At 46.0% G+C, this 22,183-nt stretch overlaps 4 protein-coding genes across 9 annotated transcripts; 3 read left to right on the top strand and 1 right to left on the bottom strand.

Moving 5' to 3' along the window:
- Positions 1-278: 278 nt before the first annotated feature.
- On the bottom strand, positions 279-6,743 carry siah2l (seven in absentia homolog 2 (Drosophila)-like). 2 transcript variants are annotated; one of them, XM_029519113.1, is made up of 3 exons: positions 6,302-6,743; positions 1,987-2,166; positions 279-1,895 (listed from the first exon to the last, which is right to left on the bottom strand). In XM_029519113.1, exons 1-3 carry the CDS (start codon positions 6,617-6,619, stop codon positions 1,524-1,526), a joined length of 870 nt encoding a protein of 289 aa, XP_029374973.1. In that variant the 5' UTR covers positions 6,620-6,743; the 3' UTR covers positions 279-1,523. The 2 variants fall into 2 exon arrangements, with proteins under 2 accessions (XP_029374973.1, XP_029374974.1); XM_029519114.1 differs by lacking the exon at positions 6,302-6,743 and adding an exon at positions 3,966-4,973.
- On the top strand, positions 6,282-15,994 carry LOC115054091 (neuronal acetylcholine receptor subunit alpha-10-like). 5 transcript variants are annotated; one of them, XM_029519105.1, is made up of 7 exons: positions 6,282-6,793; positions 7,211-7,215; positions 8,354-8,495; positions 11,685-11,830; positions 11,907-12,061; positions 12,139-12,734; positions 13,476-15,991. In XM_029519105.1, the coding sequence occupies exons 3-7, from the start codon at positions 8,444-8,446 to the stop codon at positions 14,102-14,104; spliced, it is 1,578 nt and encodes a 525-aa protein (XP_029374965.1). In that variant the 5' UTR covers positions 6,282-6,793; positions 7,211-7,215; positions 8,354-8,443; the 3' UTR covers positions 14,105-15,991. The 5 variants fall into 5 exon arrangements, with proteins under 5 accessions (XP_029374965.1, XP_029374964.1, XP_029374963.1 ...); XM_029519104.1 differs by having other exon boundaries at positions 8,324-8,495; XM_029519103.1 differs by having other exon boundaries at positions 8,264-8,495.
- A 270-nt stretch (positions 15,995-16,264) lies between these two features.
- On the top strand, positions 16,265-18,254 carry LOC115054089 (E3 ubiquitin-protein ligase TRIM11-like). Its single transcript, XM_029519102.1, has 2 exons — positions 16,265-16,375; positions 16,516-18,254. Exon 2 carries the CDS (start codon positions 16,519-16,521, stop codon positions 18,109-18,111), a length of 1,593 nt encoding a protein of 530 aa, XP_029374962.1. The 5' UTR covers positions 16,265-16,375; positions 16,516-16,518; the 3' UTR covers positions 18,112-18,254.
- A 1,831-nt stretch (positions 18,255-20,085) lies between these two features.
- On the top strand, positions 20,086-21,920 carry LOC115054095 (olfactory receptor 4Q2-like). Its single transcript, XM_029519112.1, has 2 exons — positions 20,086-20,860; positions 20,966-21,920. The coding sequence occupies exon 2, from the start codon at positions 20,976-20,978 to the stop codon at positions 21,918-21,920; it is 945 nt and encodes a 314-aa protein (XP_029374972.1). The 5' UTR covers positions 20,086-20,860; positions 20,966-20,975.
- The last annotated feature ends 263 nt before the right edge of the window (positions 21,921-22,183 follow it).

The following is a 22,183-nucleotide window of genomic DNA, read 5'->3' as shown; positions in this document are numbered from 1 at the left end:
TCAAACAGACAGCGGCGTCTCCTCTGTGTCTCCGATCAGCTGTGATGATGATCATGGTGGTAAACGGCTTTAAAACTCTTTCAGTCACATTCAGCCTTTTCTGGTTTTTATCTCTTTGTCACTGTTACTTTTTAAATCTCACCACATTCACACTCATCTGATTCTGTCCAGTCAGTTCATTTTCCTGATAAAACCTCTGTAAAGCAGAACAACCAAAGAAAAGTTCCTCTCATGTGTTTGGGTTGTTTCTCTCTTTATCTGATCAGCAGTTCTGCTCAGTAATGATGAAAAATCAGCTCCAAATATCTGATTGTCTTTATTCTGTCGACACAATAAACTCAGAAACATACAGGACTGATCCAGAGACTGATTGGCTGTGATATCACCCAGCGGAGCCAATAGGGGGCCAGCAGATGATGGAGAAGTTAACCTTCTGTTGAACATAAATAATGAGCACACACAGTTAAACTGTTGTGATCAGATCTGAGTGCTGATTGGTGGAGGCACAGAGGAAACGCCGCAGAGCTCCAGAGAGATGAACCCTCAGATGTGTTCAGGTGAAGCCTGTCAGCACCAGGAGGACGATGGCGGTAGAAAATTAAGGCGCAGGCGGCTCACAGACGTTTTACTGCTTTTATGTGAGAGAGCAAAAGAAGTTTAACTGAGGTCACAACACTGACCTCAAGCAGGCTGAGTCTGGTCACGCCGTTCTGAGTGGAAGGGTCTGCTGGTTCTTATTGATCATCTATTGAGGTCAATTCTTTTGTATCAACTCGTTTCTGTGTAATTCAAAAGTCAGATTTTTTACTTACTTTACCTTGAGCTTATCAATGAGAAAAGCTCATCAGTCCATCAATCGTTGCAGAGTCCGAGCTCAGCTGGCTGTAGATCATGTGATTAAACACCATTAATTGGAGAAAATGTCAGTTAATTGTCTTTTCAGTTGAACTTCGATCTTCATGCGTAACTTAGCAGGAAAAGCAAAGGACTGACCTCCAGTGGCCCGGTCAGACTCTGAAACACCAGTCCACCAAGCATGTGCCGCCATGGTTTAAAACTCCAGTCGGTGATTGGTCCAAAAGCTGTCAGCCAATGACAGCAGAGATCTGAACAGCGAAAATGCCATCAGGAAGTCAACTGTTCCTAACAGGACGTTGTTGGGCTGTCGTGAAGGCTTTGTTTGGTTCCTCCAGTGGAACCAGAATCCTCTCTGACTCAGGACCGCAGTGGCGTCCTGCGACGGTCACGGCAGCAGGTCTGGTCTTTTCTCCATCAGGCACATGATGGACTTCACAGGTGGAGACGCCACTTGAGCACTTCCTTTCCTGTCACTCATCAGACATGAGGCATGCGGAGCCAACGTCCTGTGACAGATGACCGGCATAATAAACGTCTGTAGCTGTTTAGCAGCTGTTTCACCATCAGTGCAGGGCAGTGACAGTGCTTCCTGCGAACAAAGCCACGCCCCCTCGAGGCTTAAGATGACCCTGCAATGTGATGTCCGTTTGTGGCTGCTCTGCCCCTCAGAACATGGAGATGGTGACGTTGATCCCCAGGTTGCCATTGTCAGCGAAAAGATGGGCGATGGAGGTGTCGAACACCAGGCAGTCACTGTTCATGATGGCAGCTGCCACCCCGTCCTGGATGGAGCGTGGTGTGGCCTCCCAAGTGAGCCGGCGGCGAATGCCGTTGAGCTCCAGGCGATAGGCAAAGTTCTCGGCCTGCTTGCGGGTGCCGATGAGCAGCACGACGGCGAAGAACTGCTGGTGGCCCTCGTACTTCTCCTGCTTCTCCAGGACCAACATGAAGTGGTGGCTGAAACACGACTGCATCATCACCCAGTCCACGGGGCCGGGGAGGTTGATGTCTGTTGCCAGGAAGACGATGTCCTCACCCTGCAGACAGACAAAGACAATGTGTCACATCCACCCCACCAGGCTTCTGCAGATGTTTTTGGGACCCGAGGTCCAGAGTCCAGGCGCTGACCTGCAGCGTGGTGATGGATTTGTGGACATGCATCAGGTGCGGCATGACAGCCTCCAGCGAGCCGTGCCACTTGCAGGTGGCTCCAGGACACGGACAGGTGTACGGCCTGAATTCACAAACCTCCTCATGGTCCGGCTTCTCGCTGTGATGGAGGGAGAGCAGACAACCGGCTGACGAGAACTGGAGAGAGGACAAGACGGAGCACCCAACAGCAAACATTTAGACTTCAGACATCAACGGGAAACAGACAGAGCAGCTCAGAGTTCAACATTCAGCTGATTCTGTCTGACTCTTAACCTGATGTCTGTCTTATAATCACTGTTTCCTCATCTGAAATCTAAAACCTCAATTTCATTTGTCTTTCTTTGACATTTCCATTAATTATCATCATAAGATAAATAAATAAACCTGCCTCCATTTCTGGGAACTGAGAATCATTCAACTGGAGACATTTGGAATTATTTATCTATAAATGAATGGAAGCTGTAACTCAGTTATTTTAATGGAAGTGTGAGGCTCAGTCTGTTGGAATAATGGAATAATCTTCACTTCACATCGTGTCATTTAAAAGGCTTCAAACAACAAAACAAAAGTTCTAACTCAGCGTAAATGATCAATACAGCATGATGTCCATTCAGTCAGCTGACCTTAAAAGACAAACAGGAAACAGATTTTGTGTGCGTGTCTTTCTGATTAAAAATTCAATGCTGCAGGTCAGATTGCAGCAGCTGCTTCCTGAGAAGCTTTAAAAACAAAACCAGAGTTTCATTCACATGGATAGCTGATTTCAGAGTCCAGACCTCCAGCCTGGTCCGAACACAGCCGTCTTTACAGACTCGGCCCACAGAACCTTCATGTTGGGAACGAGCAGAAACGGTACTGCCTTACAGACAAAACCCTTCAAAATAAAATAGTGGGGAGGTTTAAATATGGACCTTTAGTATAAAAATGCTGGAGGTAAATAAAAGCTGCCATTCAGAAATATGAAGAAGATCTGATGAACATGAACATCTGACAGGAAGCAGGAGCAGGATTCAGGTTTCCGCAGCAGCTGAACTGCGTTCCCCTTCATGCTGATCCAGTACAGACCAGAGGAGATAGACCAGGACCACTAAACCATATAAACCATATACTTTTTCCTTTGTACAAAACATTTTTATTTCTACTGCTTTTGTCTGCTACTTTGATATTTATTATGTATAATTTGTTCTTTACTGTATATATTTTTATTCTTATTCTATGTTGTTTGATGTCTCTGTGTGTAATGCTGCTTCTACACTGCAATTTCCCAGCCTGGGATAAATAAAGTATATCTATCTATCTATCCAAAACACTCCGATTAACAACAATCAGGATAAAAGTCCTGTGTGTGTCTGTGTGTGACTCCATCTTGCCTTTTTCAGGGTTTCTCATTGGGTTTAATTCAGTGGTGAGATGAGATTAATGGGTGGAGTTAAACTGATGAGATAAAAGGCTCAGCTGCATCGATCACAGTGAGGAGTCGTGGCGGCGCCCCCTACAGGCTGCAGCCTTTATTACAGACTAATCCTGAAGGTTCAGGTTTGGACCTTCAGGACCAGGCCTCTCATTTCATCCTCATGAGAATCATTTGAAAACAAACTATGACGATAACCCACCAAAAGATGAATCAGCTGATAAATAAATGCAGAAATTAGATTTTTGCTTTCATGGTTCAACGTGGAAAGGGACGCAGAAGTGACATCAGTCAGTCGCATGATTTTTAGAAACATTAAAATGATAATGGACACGACAACCTCCCTGCCGTCCACAGGGTTTCTCCTCAGGACATTTCATGACGACGTGTCCAGAGGTTGATGGGATATTTTACGGCGTTAGAACGTAGCTGCAGCTAAAATCTTCACTTTTCAGATGAGTGGCCAATCGCAGTCACTGTGACATCACAGAGCTGGAAAGCACCTGAGAGGCAGAAGCAGAAAGTGGTATCGTCCAGGACTCACCTGGCTGCTCAGCAGTGGCTTGGTGTAGCCGATGGGTCGACTGGCCCTGGCCCTGACCTCTGACCCCTGCTGCAGCTGCTGCTGTTGTCCTGTGTTAGCGGTTAGCCCCACAGCGCTAGAGGCACTGACTCCGTGGTGGCGATGCCAGCCCAGCAGGCAGCGCCACTGAGCCAACTCCCTGAGGAGCGGCAGGCAGGAGGCCGGACACAACATCACACACACAGCTACGCACACACACACACACACGTCACTAAGGTAACCCCAATGAGACCCCTGGTCCTGGTCCAGATCGGTGAACTAGGATCGAGTCCTCTCCTGAAGCAGGACTGGGGTGGCGGTCTGCAGAGGCGTGGACCACCAAGTGGAGCTCTGTCCAAAATGGTTTATCACCTAAAAGAACGTCCACGTGGCCCAAACAGGCGCAAATAACTTCTGTGCAGGACTTCCAGAATAAAACCAAGTCCAGGTGCAGCTTTTTTTCAAGGTTTTCATTTGATAGTTCTGTTGTCCTGATCCAGGTCACCAGTTCACGCCAACCTCAGTGGAGTTTATTTTTAGTGGACCATGTGTCCAGTCACAGCCTCGTCAACATCAGATCGCCTTCAGCCCCTAACATTTGGGCCACATCTGGCCCATGTGGCCCAAAGCTGGTCTTTGGATCAGAATGGATCTGAACCTTCAGCTGTTTGTCCCTCCGTGGTCTCCGTAGACCGGCAGACAGCAGCTGGTCAGCAGCTGTCGGGACAGACGGCGGAGCCACGTGGGGATCGTGCAGCAGACAAGTTAAAACGCCATCGGGCCGAGTTCAGCAGGTAAAGAAACCAGACGGTTCACGACGCCTCCATTTAGGTGGTGTCAAAACTAGACCAGGACCAGGACTAACCAGAAACAGGACCCCCGTTTCCTGTTCATCATTGAGGGGGGTGAAACTTAATATCAGCAGATCATGTGAAAACAAACCAGTCCCCCGGCCATTCTGAGAACATCACACATTGATCAGAATTAGAACCAATAACCAATCGATTGACAGCTGTCAGTGTCCTCACACGTACACACACACATACCAGCTCCTGTTGTGGGTCTAAAGACGCAGCAGTCATGCAGCTGAAGCTCACTCGCCCCGCTCTCTCCCCCACTGCAGCAGAAAAGGAAGAAAAAAACTGTTTTCTTCTTCTGTGGTGAAAAAACAGAAGCTCCAACGTAAACGGACACCGAGCCGACACACACACACACACACACACACTGCTGTGACCGACCGACACTGAATAACAACACAGTGAAATATTTTCTCTCTCTCTCTCTCTCTCTCTCTCAGCGGCAGAAAAACATTTGTCCTCCAATCGACCGCACCGAGACACTGCAGTGCGCGCACACACACACACACACACACACACACACACACACACACAGTGGGGGCGGGGAAAAACCAGAGAGAATAACAGAGGAGTGTCGTTCAGCTGAATGTATTATGCACCCCCCTCCTCCTTCTTCTTGTACTCCTCTTCCTCCTGTTCTTCCCCACATCCTCCTCTTCCTCCACGTTACTCTTCTTTTGTTCTGCTTCTCAAATGAAACGTTGCAGTTTTGAGTTCAGATTAACCTGATTTTTCGTCATCATCAGGTCAGAGGTCACAGTGAGACAGGAAGGAAGTAGTTGCAGAGTCCAGGTCCACAAAACTGTTCTTGTAACCACAACGACAAGGTCCAACCTCAACAGGTAATAGGGAAATAAACTACCTTTCCCTGTTGTCCAACCGTGCCCATTCATTGGTCACCGTAACCATGGCAACAGAGACCACAGACCAGAAACCTCCACCAGGACTGCAGGTCCTTCAGTGAGTCAAGACCTGATTGCTGACCAACATCAGGGAAAGCCTCTCAGCACGCACACACACAGAGGTCTTCGGATCTATTGACACTGGGTGTGATCTGCATGTGTACAATCTGATTACAATGTTGTTGAGTCATGTGACCATTTAAGATGGTGAAATGCATCATGGGACACTTTCTCTCTTAATGATAAAGATAATAAAGGGCCAATATCTGAATGGGGCACTCACCTGTGACGTTCCATACCTCAGTCCTCTACCATCATGACGTCATGTGAACACAACCACCTGACCCGACAACAGCCTCACAAGTTTAGACAAAACTAAACAAATTCAGTTCACCTTTGATTTTCCTAAATGTAATCAGATTTCATTAGTGGAAGTTTGATCGACTCAATGGAGTCCTGAACGAGACCCGGACCAGAACTCTGGTGGACCCCCCCACGGTGGCCTCTTCTGACGTCACGCACGCCGTAGATGCGGAAGTGGAGCGGCAGGTGTGCTTACCTTGCAGGGGAAGGGCAGCGCGGAGGCCACCTTCTCCATGGCCAGGTTCCGGATGCTCGGGCTGAGCGGGCCCCGGCAGGTCGGGCAGCAGCTCAGCTTCTGCCGGCACTGGCTGCAGAGCAGGTGACCCGCCTGGCACTGCAGGATGGGCGGCAGCACGTAGTCGAAGCACACCGGGCACTCGAACAGCGCCGTGAGCTCGGCGGACCGTTCGGCCGGGGACGGCAGCGACACGGCGGCGGAGCCCTCGTGCTTCACTCCGCCCGCTTTCCCGGACCCCAGTCCCGGCCCGGCTCCGGCGGAGGGCGGACCGCTCATGGCTCCAGCTGCTGCCGGTCACATCCACCGACACCGACCGGACGTCCCTCCGGATCCCCGGAGACCCAACATGGCGGCGGCCAGTTCGTATCGCCTGCCGCTCGCTCGCATTGGCCGACACGTCACAGAGTGACAGTGCCGCCAGCCAATCAGAGAGCAGAGACGTGTTCTTCAGTAAGTTTGACAGCAAAGCGAAAGAAAAAGAAATAAAACGGCAAATATTGATTTATGGATTATTATCCAGATCAGAGTTCGTCTGATCATGGATCTTTGTTTTCACTGAAACAGACGTTTCAACCAGAAAAAAGAGGAAGTTGTGTGTGAAAACAGGAATTGGAGTTCTGGTTAAACACATCCTCCAAACATTTCCGATAATTCAACGAGAAAACTTCAATTTCAGAGATCCAGTAACATCAACAAAGCTGTTTAGTTGAGCTGATGAAACACCCCAGGGGATTCTTGGATCTCTCCCAGATTTACTGAATGACATGTTCCACATTGTTTGACAGATTCGACAGTTTCTTTGATGGAATCACTCATTATGAAACTGATTAATCCAACCTGTGTCTGATTTGGTGTGTTTTCCCACAGCTGAGGTGAGTCGGTGCAGCAGCTCTGGCCTTCTGAGAGCAGGCCTGGCGAGCAGGCCTGGCGAGAGCAGTGACGCAGCTCAATTAACCTTCAGCCACCTTCAAGTTCAGGCCACAAAAGCTTTTTTAAAGAAAAACGACGAACAACGGCAGCTGATTGGTCTGTTAATTTTATACTGAGCACATCTGTCGGACAGGAAACAGCTAGAAAGGACATCAGTTTTTGTTCGTTTTGTTAATTCAAACAGCACGAGTCCTTCTTTCTTTTTTTAGGTTTCTAAATAAAAACGGATCCTTGTTGATCCATAAACAAACATAGTAAACGTAGTAAGTAAATATTACATAAGAGCCCCGAACCTGCATTGTATCAGGGAACAGCTCCACTGGCTCTAAAAGAAGTAAGACTGTACTGATTTCTATGGAAAAATGTCCTTGTTTCTCCTTTGATTTATTAGCAATGCCGACATATGGTGATGTTAAGAGTATGATCTTAAAATATATTTTATTATATGAATAACTTATGCACAGCCTGTGCTGTTTGAAGAACTTACGTTTTCGATTAAAATGTTAGCAAATGTTACATTATCACATTAACACTAAAAAAAGCAGAAGAACAGTCATGTTTTTCTTTTTATGATAAATGACCTGCTTATCTCTTTGTTCTAAACTCTACCTGTTTCATATTTGTGTTGCTAAAACTGAGGCAGGAGAATTAAATGCCATTAAAAGAAGGTTCAGAGTTCAGGTGGTGACTCTTTGACTTCATCAAATCGGAGTCTGTCGGCTAATTTATTTCCTGCTAATCCGTTAATCTCCATGGTGTCCCCCATCACTTTTCTAACTTCATTATTTATGATCTATTTGGCAACCGATGAGGAAGAGGATGTTTAAAGTTCAGTTCATCCTGCTGCTAACATTAAAGGACAGTCTGGTGTTTTTTGTAGACAGCATGGAGGAGACCAAACCCAGAGTTCAAAGAGCAACAACAAACAAGTTCAACTAACCGATAACAACAACCCCCCCCCCCCCCCCCCCCCTTACACTGTACCCTCAGTGTTTCCTCTCTCCCCCTCCCTCTCTCTCTCTCTCTCTCTCTCTCGCTCTCTCCCCTCAGTGTGTTCCCTCTCTCTCTCTCTCTGCTCAGAGGTTGGACTCTGGTCGTAGTTGAAGTCTGATCCCAGCCGTGGTCAGTTGTGATCTATTGGTTCAGTGGACCAATAAGCGATATCAGAAGATGAAGCTGGTCTGCAGCAGCTCGTCTTTCCTGCTCGTCTTCTTTCTGCCCGGTAAGAACATTTTCCTCCTCCATCCTGCGTCTGAGCGCTCTGCCTTTAAAATGTCCTGACGTTCATTTTCATTTTCCAACAATCATCATTTCTGTTTTCAGCTCATCTGCTGATTGTCTCTAATCACGTATTAGTTGATTTATTCAGAAAATGCCAATATGAACGCGAATTTAAAAAATCCAGAGTGAGTGGATATTTATTTTACTTGAGTATCAGTCTAAAACTGAATGTGTCATTAATTGTTAAGAAAATCACCAAATCTAAATCTAAACAAAACAGAAAATCTGTTAGTTTATTAATCAACTAATTGATGCCAAATTCTGGACGTTGTAAATATCAGCTGAGCAGCCGTTATCAGTGCCATTCCCACCTTCATCTTCCTGGATGAACGGGTCCATTGTGTCCCAGTGAAAAGACAAGAGGACTGAAAAAGAAAGACTTTACAGCCAAGAGGAGGAGGAGGAGGAGGAGGAGGAGATGAGGCTGATGTGCTGCCTCAGAGACCACACCTCAATAATCCAAATAGATGTATTCACCAAAACAAATTCAATTGTAAACCAGACGTTACAACTTTTTAACCATTTTAAAGCCAAAAAGAGTCATTTGTGTTTTTTCATCTTTTTGTTTTCCTAATTTTAAAAAAGCTCTCCACCTATTCAGACTCATCTGATTCTGTCTGATCAGTTCAGACTCTGAATGTTTTCTTCTTCTCCAAAGAAAAGTTCCTCTCATGTGTTTGGGTCATTTCTGTCTTTATCTGATCAGCAGTTCTGCTCAGTAATGATGAAAAATTAGCCCCAGATATCTGATCGTCTTTATTCTGTCAACACAATAAACTCAGAAACATTCAGGACTGAACCAGAGACTCTGTGATTGGCTGTGACACCACCCAACGGAACCAATAGGAGCGTCCGATGTAGAGACGTGACTCTGGAGGTCACTATGAAAGATGGAGGAGGGGAATGGACGGATAAAGCAGCAGAGCTCCAGTCAGAGACGAATCAGAATGAAGGCTTCAACACAGCAGCTCAGAAAGGAACAGTTGACTCTGGTTTTGTTCCAGCTCTCAGTTTCAGCTCTGTCTCGTCCAAACATCAGCTGTCAAACCAGAAAGTGATGATTTGCTGGATGTTTTGTCATTTTTTTCATGTACTCCAACGACATGTTAACCTGACATCTGGGGACTGTCTTATGATTCTTTCAGGGACAGAATGTAAATCATTCAATCTTGGAAAGAAAATTTTGTTTAAGGTCAAGTTTAGATTGAGGTGGGTCTTGGAAAATACACAAAATATTTCGAGATTCTTTTTCTTGGTAATAAATCAGGACGCAGAAAGACGGGATGGAGGTTTGTCAATTGAAGCACAGATGGCCAGAATCATGTCATGGTGAAGTCAATCTGACCGAAGTTGTGTGTGATATTTAGCGGACCTTTAGCTTTTGAAACAATTACCAAATCAAATCAGATTTATTTGTATAGCACCAAATCATAACAAAGTTACATCAAGGCACTTTACATATAGAGCAGGTCTAGACCAAACTCTTTATAAATTTATTTAAAGAGACCCAACAGATCCCTGATGATCAGGAAAAACTTCCTTTAAGAGGCAGAAACCTCGAGCAGAACCAGGATGGGGGGGGGAGCAGCCGAAATTATGGAGACATAACTTCAGGAACAAAAGCAAATTTAAAGATGAAGACCTCAGAGCTGGAGTAAAATCAGGTCTGATGCAGTCAGGATTCTGTCCCCTGGACGAAGTGAAACTGGACCGTGAGTGTGTGCCAGCTGGCACGTCGTCACAGCTGTTAGCACTCACACTTCTGCTGACGCATCTGCTCAACGGGCCACGAGCTGCAGGTCGACTGACAGAAAACCAGGATGCACCCAGACCTGGACTTGAGTGAGTGCTAAGTCTGCAGTTTGGATTGGTCCCTGAGGTCACTTAGATGATCCTCGTATCTCTTGAGTTGTTCCTGAGGTCATGAAGGAAGATCTTTTGGTTTAAGGTAGCTCTGGTGGTTTGACCGGCGTCCTTTAGATGGTTTTCGTGCTCCTTGAGATGGTCATTGTATCTACTGCTATTTGAGAAAAGAACAATGATCTCACCAGTGTTTTCCTCTGCCGTCAGCCCGCTACAGGAGGCTTTAGGAATCAGTATGTTGTGCAGTAGGTCCCCAAAGGATCCACCACCAACAGCAAAACACCAAATAAGGCCATGGTGATCTCTCAGGACAGTAACGTCCACACATGACGCTGGAACCATCTCAACACCTTACTGAGACACTTTCTGCTGGATTTCATTTCATTTGTCTCCAGTCTGTTTACTTTTTGTCAGATTTAATGGAAATCTGGCCAGTAGCTGTGAGGACATTGGACACATGGATGGACAGACCGTTGTTTCTGCAGACTTCAGGTCTGTTGTGAGGCGTTAATTTCCACATTTCCATTTTTGTACAAAGGTTGTTAACACTCAGAACGCCGTGTGTGTCTCCCCTGTCATACTACAGCTTTAATTTATCATGAATTTTATCTGAAGGTTGCTGGATGGTTGGGAGTCTGTGCACTTCCTTTTTTGCCCAAAGCATGTGGTCCAACTCTGGGTGAGTGTCAGAGGTCAGGGCTGTTTACTTCAGTCCTCAGCTCCTCTTTCACTCATTAGTCTTTCTGTTTTTCGTTGTTTGTCAAAAATGACAATGATTTTTTTGTGTTCTGAGATTTTTATTTCGTTGTATCACAAACAGTGAGAAAACTTTAAAACACGAGGAAACATCACATGATGACGCTAAGGTGAATAAATCAAACTGTGTGAGCGTTCAGGACGAATTTTTGGCCATCGGAGCTCATTCCGCCGACGCCATCAGATACTGAGGTCTGTCCGTGATGTTTACTTTTATGGTCACTGGACTGAAGATGAATCTTTGTCAGCTTCAGTTGGCCTGATGCGCCTCATGTCTTCAGTTTTATCTGCTCTGGTTCATCTGAAGAATATTAAATCCAGATCTGATATTCTCTGAGTCCAGCTTCCTCTGCTCTCAACAGATCAGACCAATAGGACAGAAGCTTATTGGTCGTGGGGCGGCAGGTTACTTTGGCCTCATCTTTACGTTCCATTGGTAGTTGCTAAAGACAACAAGAAAAAGTGAAAATGCCGTATAAATGTAACTTCAGTCTCTCTCTCTGTTGTCCAGTTTGCTTTGCTGCTCACGGTCGCTTCGCTCAGAAGCTGCTGAACGACTTGTTCTCCAATTACACCAACGCCCTGCGTCCGGTGGAAGACACCGACCACATCATCAATGTCACCATGCAGATCACTCTGTCTCAGATCATCGACATGGTAACCGCACCCTGACCCCTGACCTCCATGTTCACATTGTCTTCATGGCCTCACTGATGACGTTTCTTGTCCCCAGGATGAGCGGAACCAGATCCTGACCACCTACCTGTGGGTCCGGCAGGTATGGATGGATGCCTTCCTCACATGGAAGAAGGAAGACTACGACGGCCTGGACGCCATCCGGATTCCCAGCAGCCGTGTATGGAGGCCTGATATTGTCCTGTATAACAGGTAGGTGTGGCTTCCTCGACAGTAACGCACCCTCTTTTCCCTCCCGTCGCCCGACATCTCCACTTCCCTAACCGCAGTGCAGATGACCAGTTCTCCAGTTCCATGGAGACCAACGTTGTTCTGCGTAATGATGGTGAAGTCATGTGGGACCAGCCGGCCATCACCAAAAGCTCCTGTGCCGTGGACGTGGCCTTCTTCCCCTTTGACCTGCAGCAGTGTGTCCTAACGTTTGGCTCCTGGACTCACAGCGGCAACCAGATGGACTTGTTCAGCGCCTCAGACAACGCCGACCTGTCCAGCATTGTCCCCAACGTGGAATGGGAGGTGAGTTGTTTCCTTGATGACTGTCCATTCTCTGACACAATCACAATCCTTTTGTTTGAGCAGGTTCTTGGGATGCCAAGCAAGAAAAACGTCATCCTGTACGGCTGCTGCTCGGACCCGTACCCCGACCTCAGCTTCACCCTCCACCTGAAGCGACGCGCCTCCTTCTACATCTTCAACCTCCTCATCCCCTGTATGATGATCTCCTTCCTGGCCCCGCTGGGCTTCTACCTGCCGGCCGACTCGGGTGAGAAGGTCTCCCTGGGAGTCACGGTGCTGCTGGCCCTCACTGTGTTTCAGCTGCTGGTTGCTGAGAGCATGCCGCCCTCCGAAAGCGTCCCGCTGATCGGTGAGCAGTCTTTTTGAGTCACATACATTATTATGGATATGTGGAGATTTGTTGACAACAGAAATAACTTCATGTGGTTCTGACAGATTTCAGCTGATTTTCAGCTGATTTCAAAATTTCTCTAATGCTCAGTAATTCGTGTCTCTGAAGTCCGAGGGGACATCTGAAGGGTAAAAGCTGCAGCTTAAAAGCCCCAGATGAGGTTCAATCATCTGTGGACAAGCCGTGACTTTTAAATCAATGTTCAGAATAAATTCCCTGAAAGGGAAGATGCCAATGAAGCAGATTTGTTGTTTGTGTTTGTTTGTTGGCAAACATCACAGCAGGAGCAGGAGGCCAGGAGTCAATAATGTTTGTCAGCAGTTTATTCAGAACACAATAATCCCCGCTCAGACGTCAGCGCACAACACTTCATTAAATCCTCCCTCGTGTCACATTGCTGATTTGTTGACCCATCCATCTACCGACAGGAAGTAAATACAATCAAACAAAGGGAAAAGATGGTGAGTCGTGTTAAAATAACGTCTTCTACAACATTAGATGATCTCTGTTGCCATGGTCACAGTAAAGAACCGTTATGGATGATAGAATGGATATAAACTGCCTCTGCTCCTTTGCTCCTGTTGTTATCACTGCGGCCACTAGATGTAGCCAAAGCTGAGGATGAGGTCATAGTGACCTGCTGACAGTCGGCAGTTCTGTCTTCCTGCGTCTTTGAACCTCCATTTCCTTTTTCAACAGGAAAATACTACATTGCTACCATGACAATGGTCACCGCCTCAACTGCTCTCACCATCTTCATCATGAACATTCACCACTGCGGTCCAGAGGCTCATCCCGTCCCAGAATGGGCCAAACGCTTCATCCTCAATCACCTGGCTCGCATCTGTTTCGTCCACGAGGTCGGAGAGAACTTTCTCGGGGGGGCGTCATCCCAGAAAAAGCATCTGTCACAGGAGGAGGCTGAAGCTACATCAGCCAGTGGTGGGAACTCCAGAGGAATCAACTGGGACGTGAATGGACGGGCGGGAGGGAGGGCAAACCAGGATGGGGTGGGGCAAGCCTGGAAAGAGGATCTGTTAGTATCCATCACCCACGCTGAGGAGGACGGAGCTGTTGGTGCGGGAGGCGAAGGAGGAGCTGAAGACAACAGGAGGGAAATCTTGGTGAAAACTCAGTGCCTCTGCCAGCATCAGGGTCTGCGCAAGAGCGTTGAGTACATCGCCAACTCTTACCAAGACCAGCGGGTGGCACAAGTGCGTATCGGCGAGTGGAGGAAGGTTGCCAAGGTCATGGATCGCTTCTTTATGTGGCTGTTCTTCATCATGGTCTTCTTCATGAGCATCCTCATCCTGGGTAAAGCCATCTGATGGTCTGAACCGTCGGGGCAGCAGATAAGACAGAGATCAGTTTGTATTCAGCAACAGTGGAAGTTTAATGGGATTTTATTTGGGATTCACCAACAGCCAACAAGTGAAGTCTGTTGAGTTAAAATTGGGTATAAATGGTTTTGAGGAGGCTCAGCCATGAGCACAGAGTGCAGAATGATTTTAGATCAAACAAAAGTCACAGTAATGACACAGATTGTATCAAAAGCTTAATTAGATCTCCAATTAAGAGAAGAGGGCTTTAACCACCCAGAGTCAAGGACATGAAATTAAACTCAACCTGGTTTCATTATTAAATGAGATACAACACTGTCAAGGTCCAAACTCCATCTGTACCATCAAACCATGAAGAAATCCACCTTTACTTGATTTTTTTGGACTGATCTGAAGCAACACAACATCTCACTTCACTTTTAAAAACCACGTGTGCCACAGTTTTTTATATGTTTGTTCTGAGACTTCACTTTTTTAAAAGAAAGCCTGCAGGTTTTAAAATGTTCATCACATAGAAGTCGGTGACCGCAACCAACAAGTTTGGTAACAAATATTTTGAACATGAAGTAGTTTTTCTTTGGACACACAGTGTGTCACTCGGGGTACCTCAATCAAATGAGTTTACTGTTTTCACACTGTTTCTCTTTTCTTACTTAAAATTAAAGAAGCTGAAACATAATGTGAAATTAGCTTTGATCCACTTAATGTTATTTGTTCCATACCTGAATGAACAAACAGGGAAATGATACTGGCGACGTGAAGGAGGATGTAGAAAATGAAGATAACGAGAAATGATGAGTCATTGAAGATAATTAAAGATTATTATCAGGTTCATAAAACCTATTTATGTTTCTATTTATTAAACGTTAAAAACGGTAAACAATTATCAGTTTGTCCCATAGAAGGCGTTAAATTGTGCAGAATGTCCCGGTTCAATCATTCATTCACCCAGTCAAGGAGATATAAACCTGAAGGAGCAAAAGGATTTAATTTCAGGTCATTCTTCTATTCTTAAATCCCCCCAAAACTAAAGACCGTTTTTATTATGTAAACCTAAGAAGTCACTGTAACTATATTGTTATATATCCTGTTTGTCACATATTTACACGACACCATCGATGCCATTAAAACTTCATACTAAACAACTTTGTTCACTGAGTTTATGGAAATCCTTCATCAAACCACAGAAACATTTAAATCAAAGGACAAGAAGGACTATGTATTTATTTTACATTCATTATTTCTACATCAAACTGTTGCTGAGTTGACTTGAGCGCAGAAAAAAATGTGTTTCTGACATTAAGAGGAACCTTCATTCATCTCTAACCGAACAAACCCGAAATGAAACCTGCAGCTGAGGCAGATTCATTGAATTAGACCAAACAATAGACTGAATGAAGGGCATTTCTGTGCCAGCTGAACCTCATTCCACAGCGATCATCTTCTGATTATTCCATCAGCTTCCTGGGTTTTTCCTTCATGCTGCTGAATGCTGTTTATGGGAACTGTTAATGGTCTCTGCAAGATAGCCAGCTGTTGATATCAACCTCAGTCCTGCTGCATCTGAGATTCAACAATCAGTCGGAATAAAGAACCTCACTGAAGCCCAAACGACAGGACACGATGTTCAAGTATGTGGGGGGGGCATCAGCCGTGGAAAAAGTGAACCAAACTTTGCACTGATGAGTTCAGTCCTGAGAGGAGAAACTCTGACAGACAAAGATGAAAGTGAAAGAATTCACAGAAAGCGCTGATTGGCAGGACGGGAATTCACAGCTCAGAACAAAACAATAAGGCAGCAGGTGATGCCTTTAAATGGTTACAAATGAAGCTCCCATCTGTCCCATCAGTGTTTTTAGGACCCTGAGGCCTGGAACTGACGAGACACGTGTTTATTGTGGCTTTTTCTGCTGGTTGTGTGATAATGTGTGTTAGTTCACAGGGAAATAAATCATTTTAAAGTTAGTTGTTGGTTCTGTTCCAGCTTAACTTCATTCCACAGTCATATAATTAACTCATCTTCCTGTAAATGGCACCGCCAGAGCAGACAGAACAAACAAACAGGCGGCCGATCATCTGTGTTCATACCTGAAATGTTTTAATCTAGTTTTAGCCACGAGTCCTGATCCAAACAAACCGCACCCACAGAGCTCCGGTCAAAGGAGGAGAAAGCATAAGAGTTAGAAAGATAAGAGATCGACACAGTGAAGCTTGGCTGCGAAGTCGTTCTGCTCCTGAAGAGGAATTAAACTAAAACTGGTGAGTACAACTTTTAACCCTTTTAGAGCCCCTTTCAGACTTTACAGATTTTCCTTCCCTTTGTGTTTTACATTTTCTTTATCCAGTCATTACAATAAACTGAGACTTTGAAACTGATTAGTTACCCTGTAAATGTTTAGAACATGGCCACTGCTGGTCCTGGACTACCTGAAGACCAATTCATGTGCTCCGTCTGTTGGGATGTGTTCACTGATCCCGTCACAATACCGTGTGGACACAACTTCTGCAAGAGCTGCATCACCACAAACTGGATCTTCAAAGCCAAGTGGCAGTGTCCTCTGTGTAAAGAGGTTTTTGACACAAGGCCAAATCTGCGAGTCAACCTTTTCGTCTCTCAGATGACGGCTCACTTCAGAGCTTTAGCTCAGCAACAAACCACCAGCAGCAGCTGGGAGGAACAGCAGGTCGAATCAAAAGATGTCAGCACCAAAACAGAACCGGTCCCCTCCGGTGAGACTCACCTGGAGCCTCCTCTGAAACGATCAGCCGTCCAAAGGCATCAGCTGATCCCCCCTGTGACGGATCTGACGGACAGGTGTTGTACAAAACACAACCGCCCCCTGGAGCTGTTCTGTAAGGACGACCACACCTGTGTCTGCATGCTCTGCATGATTGTAGAGCACAGGACACACCAGATTGTCCCTCTGGAGGAAGCACACACAGAAAATAAGACAGAGCTGAGGAAGACAGAGACTAAAATTCAGGCCATGATCGAAACGAGACAGCTGAAGATCGAAGACATCAAACACTGGATGGAGCTCAGTGACGACGACGCAAAGCGAGAGAAAGCGGCTGCTCTTATAGCCTTCAGCCATTTCGCCCAGTTGTTGGAAGAACAGCAGCAGGAGGTCGCTGAGTTGCTTGACGAGAAGCAGAGAGCAACAGAGGAGCAAGGAAGAGGTCTGATCACAGAGCTGGAAAAGGAGGTATTCCATTTGACGAAGAAGAGGTTTGAGGTGGAGCAGCTCTCCTGTTGTGAAGACCACCTGGATTTCCTCCAACGCTTCCAGTCCCTAAACTCCGGCCTTCCCACCACAGACTGGACCGACATCAAGATTCCTCCTCCGGTGTACGAGGGGGCAGTGAGGATGGGTCTGGACAGACTGCTGGATGACGTGTATGACGAATTGATGGGTGAGTTTGTTCCGCAGTTAGTTGTGGCAGAGCTGTTGAGAGTCCAGCAGTTTGCAGTGGATGTGACACTCGATCCGAATACCGCTCATCCCAAACTCATCCTGTCGAGTGATGGTAAAGAGGTGAAGCACGGCAAGATAAAGAAGTTGGTCAAAGACCGTGCAGAGAGGTTTTCTTCCTGGAAAATTGTCTTAGGAAACCAGAGCTTCTCTTCAGGAAGGTTTTACTTTGAGGTCAAAGTTGGCAGAAACACTGCATGGGATTTAGGAGTGGTCAGCGAGTCCGTCAACAGGAAGGGGAAAGGTCCTCTGACTCCCCAAGATGGCTTCTGGGCGATGGGTCTGATGGACGGAGAATACACAGCTCATGAAGAACCCCCAAAAGAGGTCGCAGATGAGCCGAAGACGGTGGGAGTGTTTGTGGATTACGAGGAAGGTTTGGTCTCCTTCTTCGACGTTGACGCTGCAGAAGCTATCTACAGCTTCACTGACTGTTCCTTCCCTGACAAGCTCTACCCGTTCATCAGCGTCAGCGGCAAAAACGTCCCCCTAATCATCACACCTGTCACACACAACCAGTAGAGTCACAAACTCTCGATTCTTATTCAACTATTTTTTTTTCTTTGAAAAAGTGTAGAATCAAATCTGAGATGAAATAATTGACTGCAGAAATAAAATATGATTGGATTGGAGATTACAAATAAAGTGTTGTGCTTTTCACTTGATGTAACAGCAGCTCATTCTTTGTTGAATATATAATGATGTCGACCCCCCCACATTCTGTTTCCCTCTAAATGGAGCTTCATTTGAAAAATGTTGTATTTCAGACTGAGACCATAAACTGAGGAGGAGGAGGGACGTTTTCCCATAGACTTCAGGCAGTTGGAGCTGGACTGTCTGACAGATGGAGCTTCCTTTCCTGTCTTTTTATTTCCTTTATAAACACAAAATGCATAAACAAAGTTCTCCAACACCAGTCAGGTAAAAAAACAGGAATGAAACTCAAACAAATACGTTAGATTAGGTTGTACTGAGGGCAAATGGGTGGATGAATGGATGATGGATGGAACAATGGATGAATGGGTGGATGGATGAATGGATGATGGATGGAACAATGGATGGATGGATGAATGGATGATGGATGGAAGAATGGATGAATGGATGGATGAATGGTTGAATGGATAAGCAGGTGGATGGATGGATGGATGGATGATGGATGGATGGATGAATGGGTGGATGGATAATGGATGGAAGAATGGGTGGGTGGATGGATGGATGGATGAATGGATGGATGAATGGATGATGGATGGAACAATGAATGGATGGATGAATGGATGATGGATGGAAGAATGGGTGGGTGGATGGATGGATGAATGGATGATGGATGGAAGAAGGGGTGGGTGGATGGATGGATGACTGGATGATGGATGGAACAATGGATGGATGGATGAATGGATGATGGATGGAAGAATGGATGGATGGATGGATGAATGGATGGATGATGGATGGAAGAATGGGTGGGTGGATGGATGGATGAATGGATGATGGATGGAACAATGGATGGATGGAAGAATGGATGAATGGATGGAAGAATGGGTGGGTGGATGGATGGATGAATGGATGATGGATGGAACAATGGATGGATGGATGAATGGATAATGGATGGAACAATGGATGGATGGATGACTGGATGATGGATGGAACAATGGATGGATGGATGAATGGATGAATGAATGGGTGGATGGATAAGCAGGTGGGTGGATGGATGAATGGGTGGATGAATGGATGATGGATGGAACAATGAATGGATGGATGAATGGATGATGGATGGAAGAATGGGTGGGTGGATGGATGGATGAATGGATGATGGATGGAACAATGGATGGATGTATGAATGGATGATGGATGGAAGAATGGATGAATGGATGAATGAATGGGTGGATGGATAAGCAGGTGGATGGATGGATGAATGGGTGGTTGAATGGATGATGGATGGAACAATGAATGGATGGATGAATGGATGATGGATGGAAGAAGGGGTGGGTGGATGGATGGATGAATGGATGATGGATGGAAGAAGGGGTGGGTGGATGGATGGATGACTGGATGATGGATGGAACAATGGATGGATGGATGAATGGATGATGGATGGGTGGATGGATAAGCAGGTGAATGGATGGATGAATGGGTGGATGGATAAGCAGGTGGATGGATGGATGAATGGGTGGATGGCAGGGTTAGGATTGGTCACACTGTTGAATGCTGACTGTTGGACCACCGCAGTCCGATACACCGACCAGAACAACACAAACACAACAAGCCTTCAGCACAACTGCCCTCCTGCCTCAGGCCTGTGGGGGCAACAAACACCTCAGATCCAAGGCCCGGTAAACGGGTCAGGATGTTAAACTGTGCAATGGTGATGAATCTGATGAAATGAGGTTTCAAACCCACAACCTTCTCACAGTGCTGCCACTGCAGCACCGTAACTTCTGTTATTGTTTGTGAACTGTAAACTCCAGCAGGTGGAAAAGTTTCGTCAGTGTCTCGGTCGCCTCGGCAGGCTGTAATGAGCGTTAATGAGACGGAAACAGTACCTGATGTAATGAGCCCAGAGGGACCGCACTGATCACGGCTCCAGGGAAACACAACAACAACACAACTTTATCTACACAGCAACTTGTGAGAGAGACTGGTCAATGAGTCAGCAAAGCTGGAGCGGTCCTCCATTCGCAGCAGATTACAGCCCAGGACTTAGACAATAATCGACCTGAACTCTGTCCAGCAGCTTCGCTGCAACACATACACACATTCACTGCAGTGCTCAAGTCAGATTACTGAAGTCTATGGGAAAATGTCCCTTCTCCTCCCTCCTCCCTGTTGGTGTGAGTCTTAGAAAGGCAACAAATCTACAGGATGTTTCATACATTTACATTTATTCATCTGTCAGAACCCAAAGTAACTCCTAATGAGGGACATGAGTCTGCTTCAGGCGCTTTGTGTGATCAAACATCTGTTAAATCAGATCAGATCCAGATGTTCCTTCAGGGTTTCTGGCTCATCATCAGAACCATAGAGCAGGACCGTCTGAACTGAGGTGGTCTGGGTCCAGGGATGATGAAGACAGATCACATTCTTGGAGGAAGAGAAGGTGCAAAGGACTGAGTGACGGAGGTGATTGGTCATGAAATACTAAGATGTATGAATATCTTTGGAGGTGGACAGGAAACGTGTTGACTCCGTGATGTTACATCACACGTCATGTAATCTGGAGGGAAGTCTATAACGTAGAAATGCTTCTATAAAAGAGAGACAGCCTCCGACACAGCAGGTGTGATCTTCATAAATGCATTCTATGTTCTTACGGTTTGTGTCCTGTTGTGCAGTCGGCATCGACATTGAACTCACTAAACTTTAACAGGATCATTTCATTTAGTTTTTCCAGGATGATGGAAAACTTCACCTACAACAGCTTGACTCTGCAGCTGGAGGGGTTGAAGGTCTCCCAGGACTCCGTCTATCCGGTCTTTCTTTTTATCTGTTTCTCCTACCTGTTTATTATTGTCTCAAATGTTGGCATTGCTGTTATTGTATATCTGGATAAGAACCTTCACCAGCCCATGTATCTGCTCTTTTGGAACCTGTCGGTCAATGACATCCTCGGAAGCTCCATCACTTTGCCTCGTTTGCTGGTCGACATCCTGCGTCCTCCGTCTGAACGCCTCATCAGTTACTATGAGTGTGTGGTCCAGGCGTTCACAGTACACGTGTTCAGCACCACCGCTCGCACAGTCCTGATGATTATGGCCTTTGACAGGTACGTGGCCATCTGTAACCCGCTGCGTTACAGCACCATCATGACCAACAACATGGTGGTCAAGCTGACGGTTTCTGCCTGGGGAGTGGCCTTTGTCCTGGTCGGGATCCTGCTGGGTCTGACCATCAGGCTGAACCGATGCAGGACTCTCATCAGAAGTCCTTTCTGTGACAACGCCGGTCTGTTCAAACTGTCCTGTGACAGCGTCTTCATCAATAACGTCTACGGCCTCACGTTCACAGCTGTCTTATACACGGCGTCCATCGGCAGCATGGTCCTCACCTACACGAAGATCACAGTCGTCTGTCTGACCAGTAAGAACAAGTCTCTGAACAGCAAAGCCTTAAAGACCTGCAGCACTCACCTGGTTGTGTATCTGATTTCTTTGTTTAGTGGGATGTGTGTCATCACTCTCCATCGTTTCCCTGTGTATGAAAACAGCAGGAAACTTGTTACAATCCTGTATTTTATCATTCCCAGCAGTCTCAATCCCGTCATTTATGGCATGCAGTCAAAGGAGATTCGCAGATTTTTGTTTAGCCTTGTTTATTCCAAGAGGGTTTCGTCGTCATAAAGGTTTATTCGCAGACATATGAACAAAATGACGTGTAGTTATAATGATATTTTAAATGCCTCCCCAGGTTACGGACCGGGCGTTTCTGTGTAAACACCAGATTCACTTCTGGATACCGATGATGTCACATTACATCTAAAATTCTGAACTTTCTTCTCATACCATGTTTTACATATGAATGTGGATGTTTTTGAAGAACATGAACTATGAAATGTCCCTTTCTGTCCAGGTAGTTTAGGTGAAGACTGTTTTCCTGATTTGGG

The sequence above is a fragment of the Echeneis naucrates genome, chromosome 14 (assembly GCF_900963305.1).
Source record: "Echeneis naucrates chromosome 14, fEcheNa1.1, whole genome shotgun sequence".
NCBI lineage: Eukaryota > Metazoa > Chordata > Actinopteri > Carangiformes > Echeneidae > Echeneis > Echeneis naucrates.
The sequence above is the reverse complement of the archived record's forward strand: the minus strand, read 5'-3'. Positions and strand labels throughout refer to the sequence as shown.

Coding starts and splice junctions, on each gene's coding strand:
- LOC115054089 (XM_029519102.1), top strand. CDS start 16,519: ATGGCCACTGCTGGTCCTGGACTACCTGAAGACCAATTCATGTGCTCC.
- LOC115054091 (XM_029519105.1), top strand. CDS start 8,444: ATGAAGCTGGTCTGCAGCAGCTCGTCTTTCCTGCTCGTCTTCTTTCTG. Junction 8,496..11,684: donor GCTCGTCTTCTTTCTGCCCG/GTAAGAACATTT, acceptor TCTGTTGTCCAG/TTTGCTTTGCTGCTCACGGT. Junction 12,062..12,138: donor GATATTGTCCTGTATAACAG/GTAGGTGTGGCT, acceptor CCCTAACCGCAG/TGCAGATGACCAGTTCTCCA.
- siah2l (XM_029519113.1), bottom strand. CDS start 6,619: ATGAGCGGTCCGCCCTCCGCCGGAGCCGGGCCGGGACTGGGGTCCGGG. Junction 2,167..6,301: donor CGCTGCCCTTCCCCTGCAAG/GTAAGCACACCT, acceptor TCCTCTCTCCAG/TTCTCGTCAGCCGGTTGTCT. Junction 1,896..1,986: donor AATCCATCACCACGCTGCAG/GTCAGCGCCTGG, acceptor GTCTGTCTGCAG/GGTGAGGACATCGTCTTCCT.
- LOC115054095 (XM_029519112.1), top strand. CDS start 20,976: ATGATGGAAAACTTCACCTACAACAGCTTGACTCTGCAGCTGGAGGGG.